This window comes from Polyodon spathula, chromosome 8, assembly GCF_017654505.1.
Source record: "Polyodon spathula isolate WHYD16114869_AA chromosome 8, ASM1765450v1, whole genome shotgun sequence".
Classification (NCBI taxonomy): Eukaryota; Metazoa; Chordata; class Actinopteri; order Acipenseriformes; family Polyodontidae; genus Polyodon; species Polyodon spathula.
The window spans coordinates 31,323,535-31,338,040 of NC_054541.1; the positions used below are offsets into that span (position 1 = coordinate 31,323,535).

The 14,506-nt window shown below is 35.4% G+C and overlaps 1 protein-coding gene across 5 annotated transcripts in view; it reads right to left on the minus strand.

Moving 5' to 3' along the window:
• The window catches only part of LOC121319767 (proton myo-inositol cotransporter-like), a 93,700-nt gene that overhangs the window by 65,166 nt on the left and 14,028 nt on the right, over positions 1-14,506 (minus strand). For 3 of the 5 annotated variants that reach the window (XM_041257578.1, XM_041257575.1, XM_041257577.1), the window contains exon 2: positions 4,464-4,650. In XM_041257578.1, the coding sequence (XP_041113512.1) occupies positions 4,464-4,650 (187 nt within the window). The remainder of the gene's footprint in view (positions 1-4,463; positions 4,651-14,506) is intronic. The other 2 variants (XM_041257576.1, XM_041257579.1) reach the window with 1 other exon arrangement.

The window sequence follows — 14,506 nt, forward strand, 5'->3', positions numbered from 1 at the left end:
CATTGTTTGTTTCTAGTTTTGTAACGTAAATAGTTATTAATCGTTCACAATTTTTGAAGTATATGCTGTTTGGGGTATGTTACTGGGTATATTACTTAATTTTCAAACTCATGTTCTATATACAAATGGAACCACACCAACACACATCAGCATTTTACTTCTCTGCACATCCCTATAGAGTACCTTCTTAGATGTACACATTCTTCACACTAAGCATTTGCTATAAAGCAGTGTTACAGGCCAACCTATTTTAGTGCATTACAGTGTATGTGCTTGAAATGTATTATTAGTGTGTAACAGGTGGGGTAATTGGCCCAGCAGGGGCTAGTTTGCTTTAGCACTCATTATCTTGAGTGTATAAAATGGGTGCAGCACGGGCAGTAAGCAGACGTTTGCACCGTCTCCTGCTGTGCTGCTCATGTTGTGTATATTCTTCCCCCAGCTGTTAGAAGGTAAGCTGATTGCACTTGTTTGGTTTCGCAAACGGATCCCTTTTTAAAATGTGTATTTATTTTAAAAATGTATTTTATTGCAGATTTTGTAGAGTTTAGATGCTGCTGTGTGATTTGTTTTATCCTTTACTCCCTGAGGTAACTTGTCTTTTAATTGATTGCATAATATTTTAATGTGATGGTTGTTTTAATGTTGGCTATGCGGACAAATGTGTTTTATATTGTTATAACGAGGACATCAGCCAGCCACCGTTTTCTTTATGGTTTTCATATATTGTTTTCTACAGGTTTTAGCACAGTATTGTACTTTCTGCATAGTGCTTTTATATGTTGTGATTATAGGGTTTTTTATTTTTATTTATGTGTTACTCCTTGTGTGTTATTATATCCCGCTCTGAGTCAACACTAAATTGCCTTTTTGTCTCCCACTTTTCATTCAATTGAGGTCTTGCGCAAGGGGGGAAATTGAGTTCTATCATAGAGGTCCCAGTACTCTTAATGTTATTATTTAGGTGGGGTAGTTATAAGTTACTGGGGCGCATATCCCCGGTCCCGCTACATTCTTCCCGTTTCTTCACTTAATTTTCTCATAACAGTACCAGAAAACCAATGATGTCAATAGCAATGGCAGATAAATCATCTTTCGTCTCCAGTTTAATGCAAATACTTTAATGCCCTTCATTTTGGAAACGTGGTACTAATGAGAGCATACAAATGTATGCAGTATTGGGTGCCCTCACTCTATATAAATTAACCATTTTGAGGTATGTTCTAAGCAACAGGTAGTCCATTTCTGCTAGATGTCAAGATTTAAAATTTCCAGTTTGGAAATGGAACACGTGCCTTGGCATTCTTTATTACAGTTGTCAGAGTACAACAGTGATTTGTACGCTTTCACAAATTACGTGACCCTTGTGCCACAGCCTTATTTGTAGAGTTGTTTTAAAGTGTCAATTCTTTGCACTTGATTTGCAGACATGAGGTCCGAATTGGAATGCAAATCACAGGAGTGTAACATATATATATAGATATATAATATATTATATATATATATATATATATATATATATATATATAGATATATATATATCATTGCCCCACTGTACAGGTGACATGTCCAAGACACAAGTCCACCTCGCATGTCAGGATCACAGAGACACACGGGCATTTTTTTTTTCCTCTTGTTTTTACGGTACAGGCATTTATTTTCTTTTAAATAATATTAAGCATTGATTCACATATTAGTCAATCCTCTCCATTTTCACCTCACACAGACAAACAGCCTTTTAAAGAGCTATCCACGTCCACATTAACAGCCTTATTCAAACAATTTAGTGCCGTTTCTTTTTATAACAAAAATACATGTCTTTAAATAGTTACATATATAAAACATCACATCTAAAACCTTAAGTCATTTGTCTCACTAATTAGGGGATTAAGTGCAAATGCTTCAGTCATAGTCACTCAAGCGTGTCAAGGTCAAGGATGAATGATTGAGTAATTAAAAAGAAACCAAAAACATTTAGTCAATGTCCATCATTTATATACCATATTTTTTCGAAAATAAATGTGTTAAACAGTGATAGTTACATATACATATATAAAACATCACATCTAAAACCTTAAGTCATTTATTTCTTTTTTATACTGTGCAGTCACGCAGACTGTATTTTTAACAATGCATAATAGTACCTACAAACATTTCATTTGTTTTCTCAACGTTAAATATTTAGGGTTTTAGTTACAGTTATTATGCAATATACTGTTAGTTATATAACACCGTAGCTAAGCTGCACACGGAATTACACTAACACGGCTTCACACTGCAACAACAAAACCACCACCCCAGAGTAAGTCAATATAACATGACTCATTGTAAACAACATGCCCCAGTGAGGGTGCTCCCTTATACACATTTATATGTTGTGGAATGTTAGGTTTGTATTAAAGCGATTGCAGCTAACAAAATATGCCCATGCATTTCCCCTGCTGCGCACATCCATTCACTCTGTAGGTCTCAGTTGTGCAGTTTTAAAAGAAACCCATTTCATTTTACAATATGATATCTGGTACTACACTAGGTTAAAGAAAACACTTGTTTGCTAGACATGCGTTCAGATTGTCTTGCATGTTCTGGGTCATTATAGCCGGAGAGTGACCCCAAAGACACTGCTGGGCTGAAATAACCTAGGAAGTAAAGTAGTAGCAGACTTCCTGGAAGGCAAGGCAAGAAAACCGGGAACTTTCTTTAACCTACAGCAGAAACAAATCTCATGTTTTACAAATGAAAATACGGGTTTGAACAAAAAGGGTGTATTTCAAAACTGCACATTGCAAATCTGGATATCAAAGAACTGAATGTTCTCACTAACACTGATTTTGCACAAGTGGATTAAAGCGCCTGCCAAATAAACTAAAAATAAAACTAATAATAGAAGCGTCAATGAACCAGATGTTGCCTCCAGCTGCTTCCAAGACAATTGCTATTTCTAGATCTATACCAGAGAGGAGAGAAGAGGTTGTAAACACTGACACACATGCTTGCTACAAACAAAAAAAGTAATTTCCCTTAAAGGGTTCACTTCATACAACCAGTTCTGGTTTGAAATCAGTTAATGTTTCAAAACATCCTCATTTCCCAAATGAGGTAGTGTTTCCAGCACCACCATATACTTAATGTTTGTGCATTATACATCTCTTACCAAATTAGCCCTTTGTTCATAAGCAGCATGTCAATCATTTGTTAAACCAGAAACCTCTATGCATTCTTATTACTCTCAGGAAAAGCTCGTGGCTAAAGGGCAAGTGCATTCCATGAAATGCCACAGACATTCTTAAATTCCTTGTCACGTAGATATAATCCTATTAAGATTAAGGGGTTACTCTTATTAGTATGTTTTGAAACTCATAGCAAACTGCATCTTAATCTGTTATGTAGAGGCATTGCAATGTAGTTGGAGCCATTTGATAACAGCTGCATCACATCTAAATTTCATAATGTTTAGAATATTGTATATTACAGAACAATATATTCCGGTCTTTGATATGTTTGATGAATACATACATTAGTATTAGTCTCTGCAATTTACATTGCCACAATGCAAAGCAAACTTTACGTTATAATAAAAACAAGGTTTAAGATGTCTCTAATTATTGTGGACAGCTTGGAGAACTTACAGTTGAGTGATGATGAAATCTTTGTGCAAAAAACTGCATTTACAGCAATTAATAATAAACTCAACGATAAAGAATTTGATGTGTCAGTTTCCTTAGTAACCAGAATTCCAAATGTCGAAAACACCCTGCAATTTGGTGGTTTTGATCAAGTTTCATACGTTGCTATCCAACTGTGAGCCATAATGATACTTCAACAACTACCTAATTCCAATCCAATTCACAACTAAAAACACAGAAATATACCAAACATCAAAAGAAATGTATCAATTATAAATTTGAGCATCAAAAGAAACTTCTCACCTATATTTGGATAAAATTCACTAGATGTGATCAAAAAATGACTAACTCTGTTTTAGAGCAGGTGCACTGACTTTATTGTGCTAGTTAATTGTGCTGCTCTCTTGACAGGCGTGACAATGTTGTTGTTTTTTCTGTGATTTTCTTTATTGCTTTTATTCAAGCTTGCAATTCAACAGCTGAAATCACTCCATATCCAGTCCAATCAGCTGTCTCACTAATTAGGGGATTAAGTGCAAATGCTTCAGTCATAGTCACTCAAGCGTGTCATGGTCAAGGATGAATGATTGAGTAATTAAAAAGAAACCAAAAACATTTAGTCAATGTCCATCATTTATATACCATATTTTTTCAAAAATAAATGTGTTAAATAGTGATAAGTTTCTTTTGATGCTCAGTATATAAAGAACACACATGGGATTAGCCAGGAAAATATATTTTGTAACGATATCTCGTTTTACAAACAGGTAATACAGTACATTTCACGTGTTTATTATGCAATTTTTTAACAATGCCTTTCTCTGTACAAATACATACCTCCATCCATCCTTAGGAAGATAACTGAAGGCCCCATCAATGACACTCGCAAATAACTGCCCTCCAGTGATGAAGAGGGTGTTGATGGTAACTAATCTTCCTCTTAAATGTGGGGGGGCAGACTCGGCGATGTATACTGGTACCGTCATGGAAGCAACACCTTGGGATATGGCAAGAAACAAAACACCTGTTAAATTTTACTATAACAGCAAGAATCTCTCTAACAATTATTTTATTATGAATGATCTCAGGAAATCACTCCATGGAAATTGGATGCACTAGATTTAATTATCCACAATAAAAACATGAACACATTTTAAAGATTTTAAACAAAGCCAAACACAATATTTAGTGACTGGAGAAAAACACTGAAACCAAATTACTTTGGAAGAGCTAAGCATATACATACATACATACATAAATATATTTTATTAAAGCGCACTTTTTCAATTCCTGATTTGGTGAAGCTCCAAAAAAAAAAAAAAGAGCAATGTCAAGTGATCTTGGCTAACAAAATAATTCCATTTGCTCCACAGGTCTCAAAAGTTTTGAAAGAAGTTTTATTTTAAAACTTAATGTTAGGGGTTGGGGACAGTTTCATTCTCCAAGTGAGATGGCCAAGGAAATGCAAGCCGACTTACTGTAAGAGCAATGATTGCCAAAATAGATGTCTTTAACCAACTGAACCACCAGCTATCATGTTTTAAAATGAAAATGTGTTTGCTATACTATGAGTTCCTTTCTGATCTGCACATTTGTGACCTGTATAGCAAATGGAGGTGCATGACAGATAAGATTTATTTTTTTGTTACAACCACTTCACATGCAAAATAAACAAACAAGGTATCTGTGTTCATGTATTATGACAGTCATTTAAACAAACAGAAGAGGAAGTACAGAATAATCTTTTATGCCCAATTATTTTACCCCCGATTTTCTCCCCCCAATTTAGAATGTCCAATTACATTTTTTCCCTCACTGCCATAATTCCCCACACAGCTCAGGAAAACTGAAGGCTCAGTGGGCTTCCTCCATTCCCACAACCAAAGGTGAGCCACTTGGGGACCACAGTACAGAATAATCTTATTACCACATCCTTAAAATTTACTGTGGAATTACATTTAGTAATTTTTCCAATGATTTACTATAGTTTTTTTTATTTTTTTAAAAATATGCTTTACTATGTCTATCTGGGATTTACAATGCTTACCTATGATTTACCATGCTTTCACTTTTACTATGATCAGCTTTTATAAGGTATGTTATGTGTGGGTTTTTTTTTCAGTTTAACAACAATTCCCCATCCAAACCAAGTGGAATTTGACAAATCACCAGCCATTAAAACTAATGGTCAAAGATTAAAGCATGTACTGTAGACGAATACAAAATTACCAGTAATCAGTTATGTTTCGTACGGCCCCAAGCGTTTGCTAAATGTGATTTATAATGTGCACAACACAAAATGAAAGTCATTATTTTAAAAGGATTTCTGCTTTGCATTTACCAACTTGAAATCTTAAAGCCCCAGAGAGCTGCGTTGGGATAACATGTCAGCAGAACAGAGAACTGATGCACACATCTTTTATTACATTTGTTTTTACTGGACATGATGGTGTTTTAATAGGAAACCTAGTTGTTTGCAGAGTTCCTTGTTTGCTTAATAATTTGGTTGCAATATTTTTATTTAGAAAATCTAGAGACAACAGGTTTACGGTTAGACTGAGGGTTACCTTAAAGAGCAGCCTGATATGAGTATAAAATATTAGAGTTACCGGTGTACACCTAAATCATATACAACAGTGGTATTCAATTCCATTCTCTGGTGAACCAGATAAGGCAATGCCCAAACCCTGGGGGGTGGAGGATACAGGGTGCGCATTATGTGATTCAGAACTGGGCAGACACATGGCAAATGACATTTAATAGAGAAAAGTGTAAGGTACTGCACGCAGGAAATAAAAATGTACATTATAAATATCATATGGGAGATATTGAAATTGGAGAAGGAATCTATGAAAAAGACCTAGGAGTTTTTGTTGACTCAGAAATGTCTTCATCTAGGCAATGTGGGGAAGCTATAAAAAAGGCTAACAAGATACTCGGATACATTGTGAAAAGTGTTGAATTTAAATCAAGGGAAGTAATGTTAAAACTGTACAATGCACTAGTAAGACCTCATCTTGAATATTGTGTGCAGTTCTGGTCACCTCGCTATAAAAAAGATATTGCTGCTCTAGAAAGAGTGCAAAGAAGAGCGACCAGAATTATTCCGGGCTTAAAAGGCATGTCATATGCAGACAGGCTAAAAGAATTGAATCTGTTCAGTCTTGAACAAAGAAGACTACGTGGCGACCTAATTCAAGCATTCAAAATTCTAAAAGGTATTGACAGTGTCGACCCAAGGGACTTTTTCAGCCTGAAAAAAGAAACAAGGACCAGGGGTCACAAATGGAGTTTAGAAAAAGGGGCATTCAGAACAGAAAATAGGAGACACTTTTTTACACAGAGAATTGTGAGGGTCTGGAATCAACTCCCCAGTAATGTTGCTGAAGCTGACACCCTGGGATCCTTCAAGAAGCTGCCTGATGAGATTTTGGGATCAATAAGCTACTAACAACCAAACGAGCAAGATGGGCAGAATAGCCTCCTCTCGTTTGTAAACTTTCTTATATTCTTATGTGCATACTGGTGGGGGGTTGTTTAAATGGTTATGAAAACCTGACTATCCAATTGCATTTTACAAAACAGATCAGTTTCAGCACAATACTTGCATCAATTAACTAATGCATATCAAAAAAAACTACTTACAATAAAACAATGTCTGATCGCCATTTAATAATCAAAATAGAAAGCAAATATATTTGTCCTGATATTTTAATTATAAACAAAGCCCAGATATGCCATTAAAATAGCACACGATTAATCTTAACTTTATTTAAGCTATGAAATTGAAAATGGTAAATTAAATTCATGAGAAATGAATGGACATCTTGCTACCCTTTTCTTATTGCCTGAAATTGACACTCCCTCACACCATCTTCTTTTTTTTTTTGAGAAAATTACTGCGCAGCAAGCATTCAAGCTAGTGAATAAAAGCGTGTTAATTATTAATCGCTTTAATGTTTCATAAGCATCTTAAGCGCCTGATCTAAATATGTATCAACATGTTCTAACTCCAATGTGTTTAATTGTAAATGAAATGTTTTTAATTTAAATGCAAGGCATGACAGTAAACAGAGGAATAATTAATTTTAGTGCATATTTACCATGCCGTCTTTGACAGGCCGCAGGTGCATTTCTTACTGTTGCCAAGCAGGTTTTGTATTAAGCCCAAATTAAAGATCATTGACAGGCTCAGCTTTTTGTGCTAATTCATTGTGCTTGAATCGCTCGTTTTTATTGTTTTGTCTGGGTCTACTGATGGTGAATCACACTTTACCTCACAAATGTGCATGTTTAAAATAAAAAGCATAATCGTGGTTCTCTAGGTAACCAAACTAAAAGAGTTCAGCCCAGTAAGTCCATGGAGAAAGAGACCTTAAGCATAGATAGAAGTTACAGGAGTGGAGTCATTAGTTTGAGAAGTTAAATAATAGTAAACTGTAAAATAGTATTCACCGTTGGGTTATGGAATATACTGATATGAATAGGAATGAAAGTGCACACAGAGTGAATACAAACTAAAAGTGTTTTGATTTGAGAGTAGCTTGCATACAGAGCGAGCTGTAAACAAGGAAGAAGGATTATTACCAGACAAAGTGCAGTGATCACTTGTTCATGTATTATGGCATGTTTCCTAAAGAAAAACGCTTGTTTGGGGACACAAATGCCCTGTAGATAGTGGCGACCATTCAATCTGGCATATCTGCAATTTCAGCTTTTGTAATGGAGGGCTGCTGATCCTCGATGGGCCAAACGGAAGGCTCTCATGGGCTGCCAATTGAATAACACTGATATACAACAACAGAAAACTCATAACTACTTAATCTACACAACAGTGAATATTTTCTAAATCAATTCCAGCTTATTGACTCAACAGTCAAAAACATTCCTGTTCTGTTTCAGATAATTGCTATTAGGATCTCCAGTGGTGAACAACAGAAGCTAAAGAGGCTTTAACAAAAACTCCTGTATCACTACATCTGCAAACTGAAACTACTCTGAATCTTGTCGTCTTTTAGCTACATCTGCAGTATGAAAATGGATGTTACTCAAAGGTCAAAAATCTATGTTTGTAGAATCTCTATTAATAAATATCTTCACCTACCTCCCACCTCGAACATTTCCCTAATTGTAAAATAAACTGACAGCCCTCCTATCTGTCAGCAATTTAAAATCCACCTCTTGCATTCTGCGCATTTTAACATTCATTAGATGTTAGAATGGGTTTGAACTAATCATTTCTACAAGCCCACCTTCCTAACTAGAGTATACAGAGTGAAATTAAACTGGTTTGATCTCATTCTGTTAGCTTTCAGCTTGGTCCCAATGACTGTTAGAGACAAAGGAAAATGGGACAAACAACCTCCATAAAGTGCAGGGGGTTCATGTTGCCTAACCGTTCACTCACAAAACATTGTATTGGAGTATAGTTATATAACCATTGCCATTATTAACAGTTTAAATGCATGACTAACACAACATTTTCTCCATAATCCGTTACCAGCTGCCACACTAGCATGTATTTTGAAACTGATCTCAGATTTCGTAAGCTAAGCAATGGGAGGCATGGTTCAAATTTGAAGAAGCAATCTGCAAAGAGATCAGTGGTGTGGGTCCCTCAGCACAGCTCTGTCGTCCCCCTTTACCCTTGTCTTAAAAAATAAATAAAATGGAATTTCAAGGCCATCTCAGGCGACTGGGATATTGCATCTTAATGGGAAAAAAACAAACAAAAAAAAAAAACACACAACAGTAGAATGGACTTTTTAAAACACGGTGTGACAGGGTAGCCGATGTGGTGACGTCAGGCCAAAATGCAGGAACAAAAACACAGAGACAGTACTGCAGGGCAACAAGTCACGGCGTACGCAGTGTATTTAAATAACAAATAAAAGAAAATATTTTAACAAAAACACTGTTCACTGAGCAAAATAATCACAAACACATGCTTCACTGTTCCTATATATATATACACACACACACACACACACATACACATATATATATATATATATATATATATATATATATATATATATATATATATATATATATATATATATATATATATGTTTTGTTTTTAATCCACTCGCTCACTCTCGTTCTTCCTTTCCAACACCCACACCGAGAGCAGAGAGCAGCAGGCTTTTACGCAGATGACCATCTCCCGATGGCCACCTTCTGCACAAGTTTATTAATATGGATGGGGCTTCACACCCACGTTGCAACACCATACAAAAACAAAACATACAGCTAATCCATCATTTAAATACATCATCATCATAATAATAAAACACAAAACAAATATACTTTATAGGAGCAGGGCTTTGCCCTGCCCCCTTCTCCTGTACAGGGTTCCTAGCCCTGTTACTCATGGGCATGGACATTTTTGGTGGAGCCTATTGTACCTATTATACAAAATTTGCCATGTTTGAGTGTTGCAATAAAATGATTTATATTTTAGTACTAGATAGTAAATTAAAGTAGTAGATTGAATCTGCTAATCAATAACATTGGTTTATGTTAGAATAATGAGTGTAAAAAAATCAATAAAACATGCCAGATCTCTACAGTGATGACAATTGCTTCCGATCATACTGGGCTATGATGATTCTCCATTCAAGGAAAAATGGTAACAACAGAGAGAAATACATCAAGGTAAAAAAACCCAAACACAGAAAAGGAATCTGAAATGTCTTTCATAGTGTTACTGTTACAGCTACCAGCCAGTAGTCATCAGGACTGAAATAACACAGTCCTGATGTCCAGTTAATTGTACATAGTTTATATATTGTATGCAACTGTACTCCTATGGTTAAAATATCAGTAACAATAATACACTATTACAGATGTACAATTAATTTATAGAAAATAGAATTCAATTGGTATTAAAACCCAAAAACTGTTTTTGTTTTCCCACAAGCAATGCGAGACATTTATCACTGATGAGTCACAGTGCATCTGCGACGGACACAGCATCTTCCGAGTCACTTTACAGTGTAGTCTGCTCGTGTAAACCTGTTTCTACTTCCCTGCCATTTCAAACCTTTGCAGGAGTGCACTGCATTAGAGACCAAGCACAGTTAATAAAGCGACACTGATTTCATCAGTTTTGTATTGCATCACACAAAACTGTACAATTCTAGATCAATAACTATGAAGCAAAAATTATAACAGATGGTGTCAATTATGCTATTCAAGTTACATATAAACATAACTAGAATGATTCTGCAGAGGGTTAAAATGTATTGATCTGATAAGACCTCCTAGAGGGGTGCACCCCTGCATCTGACACCATTTGCTCTTGTTCCTATACTCTTGAGATACACCAACTAGTTTCAATGTACAGAAGTAACCATTCCCTGAGCCTCACTCAGTTCACTACTGACAAGAGATACCTGCCTTGTAAACAAAGACAGTCTTCTTATGTGCTGCACAAGACACACAGAAACAGTAACAAATATATTTCTATGGGGAACTGAACAATACACATTTTAAAGTGGAAAAAGAAGTAGAATAATAAAGGTTTTTTTTTTTTTATCTCAAGTTCTCTAAGAAGCTATCTTCAAGTACAAGAAGTAAGGCAGGAAGCTTGTCTGAGTTTCTTGTCTAAAGGGTTGTGAAGATTTTAATAATGTTTTCCAAAATAGCAAAATGTGTTATGTGCCTAAAATGAATAGAAAACACTCTCAGTTCACTGCCTCTAAGGTATCTTGGGAAATTTCTCAGTAACCATTAAGGATAAGCTTATTTCAATAAAGTGCCCTGACTTTTGGTCTCTCTGCTGCTCCACCATCCTGAACACCAATAAGTCTAGTCATATTTTTGCTATGGAGGCTAAAGAACATCTCATTTAAATAGAAAATTATTCCATCTTTCCTTCTTTTCCCATATTCCAACCAATAAATGATCTTTTTCCTTTTCTTTATCAATTTTTTTGGACAGTTAAAATTGTGATGCTTGTTATACAATTACCTACTTTACATACAAACTATTAGATTGTGTTACCGGTGCCAGATCATGGGGTTTTCAGGTGTGAATTTTTGATTAAGAAACAATCTGATCAGCAATATCAACCTTTATAGAATGGCCAATCCCAAACATGAAAGGAGACTAATTTGCTTCCTTAGATGTGTGACAGTAGATATTCCCAAACGAATGCCTACGACAGCTCTAACCTCAGTATCCTCCTGATATCTTGAGTATGCTTCACAGAATACCTATTTAAAGCCTAGTCTACTACCAGAAACTCAAGCAAATCATTTCTGATCTGCCATCCACAGGCAATGATTTTTACACTTCAAGACATGTGTCAATAATGCTTAACAATTTAATTATCTTGAAGAGAAGGGATGTTTGGTAAATACCATATGTTAGGAGTTCTAATATCATTATGAAGAAAACAATAAGATTTTAGTTGTCTTTGAAACAGATAATCAAAGTTTTTTCTCTCTCTCTCTCTCTCTCTCTCTCTCTCTCTCTCTCTCTAAATGTGATGCTCATACTACAAAAGCTATGTTTTCAGTATACTTATTAACAGATTACTTGTATTCTATTTCTTCTAGTGTGCAATGATATATCCTGGGGAGAGGATATAGTACATATCTTGGCACTGTACATCACAGTTTACGATTTGGATCCTGAGGCTGTGTGGTCCTTGGTTAGAGAAACGGGCTTCTAACCAGGAGGTCCCCGCTTCACTGATTCACTGAGTGACCCTGAACAAGTCACTTAACCTCCTTGTGCTCCATCTTTCAGGTGAGACGTTGTTGTAAGTGACTCTGCAAGCTGATGAATAGTTCACACACCCTAGTCTTTCTAAGTCGCCTTGGACAAAGGATGTCTGCTAAATAATAATAATAATAATAATAATAATAATAATAATAATAATAATAATAATAATAATAATAAAGGACTATTCATTCCATTGTGATGAAACTAGGTACTGTATCAATATGCATTAGCAAAACGCAGCAAACAGCTTTGTTCTAAAATTACAAAACGTTCTATGGATACCTGTGATTCAGGTCATTTTCATGATTTTCCAGGTATATGTAATCTCTTCACTTCCAGGTTTACTTATACAGTACAATTATTGATTAACTTGCAAGAACAAGTTGGCCACTGCAAGGATGTTTCCCTAGCAACGTGTAAGCTGATCTCAGTTTTCTAAAGAACAATAAGAAAATACAGTATTAAACTACAACAATGTGCTATTAATAAAACTACAACACACAGTAATATTTGTTGTTATTTTTTTCCCCACATAGGTATGTGACAGATGTGTTAAACACTTCTGTCACTACATGTATTATAGTGTTGATGTTCTTAATAGGTTTCTTTATTTTTAGACCGCTTGAATGATTATAATACAGTGTAATTATGTACACGCTGCATCATTGAGATACAGTGAAGTGGGATTCAGTCACTGCAATAAGAAGTGTTGTGAAATATGATAATATGTTCAGTGCATTCTCTCTATTAGCCATATTATTAATATAGTGATTCTTTACCTAGGAAGGTCATATAAATACTGTAAAAAAATGATCCAACAGTCATATCTGACCAGTTAGCGTTCATTAAATCACAAGGGAATTCAGAGTTCAGAAACATATAATAAAGTTCAAACCTGGCACTGGGCCCTGCTTCAGTGCAGTGGCTGTTCAATCCATTGTACTGTATGACTGTAACCTTGAAACTGTCAGGTATTATTATTTCCAGGGGTGCACCAAGTCTGTGAGCTTTAATATGTGGCTGACAAGAAGATGGAAAAATAAAACAACTTTCAAGACCCTGCAGTGACAGTATTTTTTAACATTTCAATTCAAGGCCAGTAAATGCCATCTTTTCTGGATTTTAGATTTTTTTTTTTTTTTTTTTTTTTTTTTTTTTTAAGCACAGGTAATAATGCTTTTACAGGACTAAAAGAGTTTCTAGAACAAAGAGAGTTATAATTAGAGATGTTAAAAGATAACAGGTGAAAGTGATAACCTTTGACACCCACCAACCTTGCATGCAGTTAAACAAAAATAGAAATATCTGCAATACATTGTACGCAGTGAAACAGTGTTGTGACTAATCACAATATTATTGTCTTATGTTAACAGAATCCCCTATATATATATATATATATATATATATATATATATATATATATATATATATAGCTATATATATATATATCTTTGGAAAACCAACCCTAAAAGGATTTTTCAAAATTATAGAAGCAATATTGTTGCATTATATCCCAGACTGCGGTTGGAAGCAGCTGTGCACAGAAAGGGGACGACAACAGCTGCAGACGAATCTGAAAAACGCGTCAAGGTGTGCAATCTTAAATCAAACAGGCAAAGTAGGTAATGAGCAGGCTGTGTCAACCAGAACAGAGTACAGGGTGGATTTTGACTACTGCTAAAAAAAAAAAAAAATAGTGGCCCCACCACTGCATAGATGAGCTGGACCACAGAGCAATTACAGAGCAACATTACTGCAGAAACTGACTCAGCCAGAAGCCCAGGGACACCGTGGCAAATTTTAAACATGTTAAAACCTGCAGCTGACAATAAAGTATATGATTTATGATCAAGGAAGCCAGAATAAGGTTATGTTAATGCTCCTGTATTCCACAGCTCATGCAATACGTGACGACATTGCTGGGGTGTTTCACATATTTTCATATTTTGTAATTTAATGCAAATACTTCACACAACTACTCTACTAGACACCACAAATCATTCCGTTAAACTGCTTTAACCAACACAAATGTAATACTCAATTATATCAATTAGCCTGCAGAATACAGAAGCCAAGGGGGTTACATCTGATAATCAAAGCAATCCAACCATAGTGTGGTAAAATGTATACCAAGAATACCACACCTG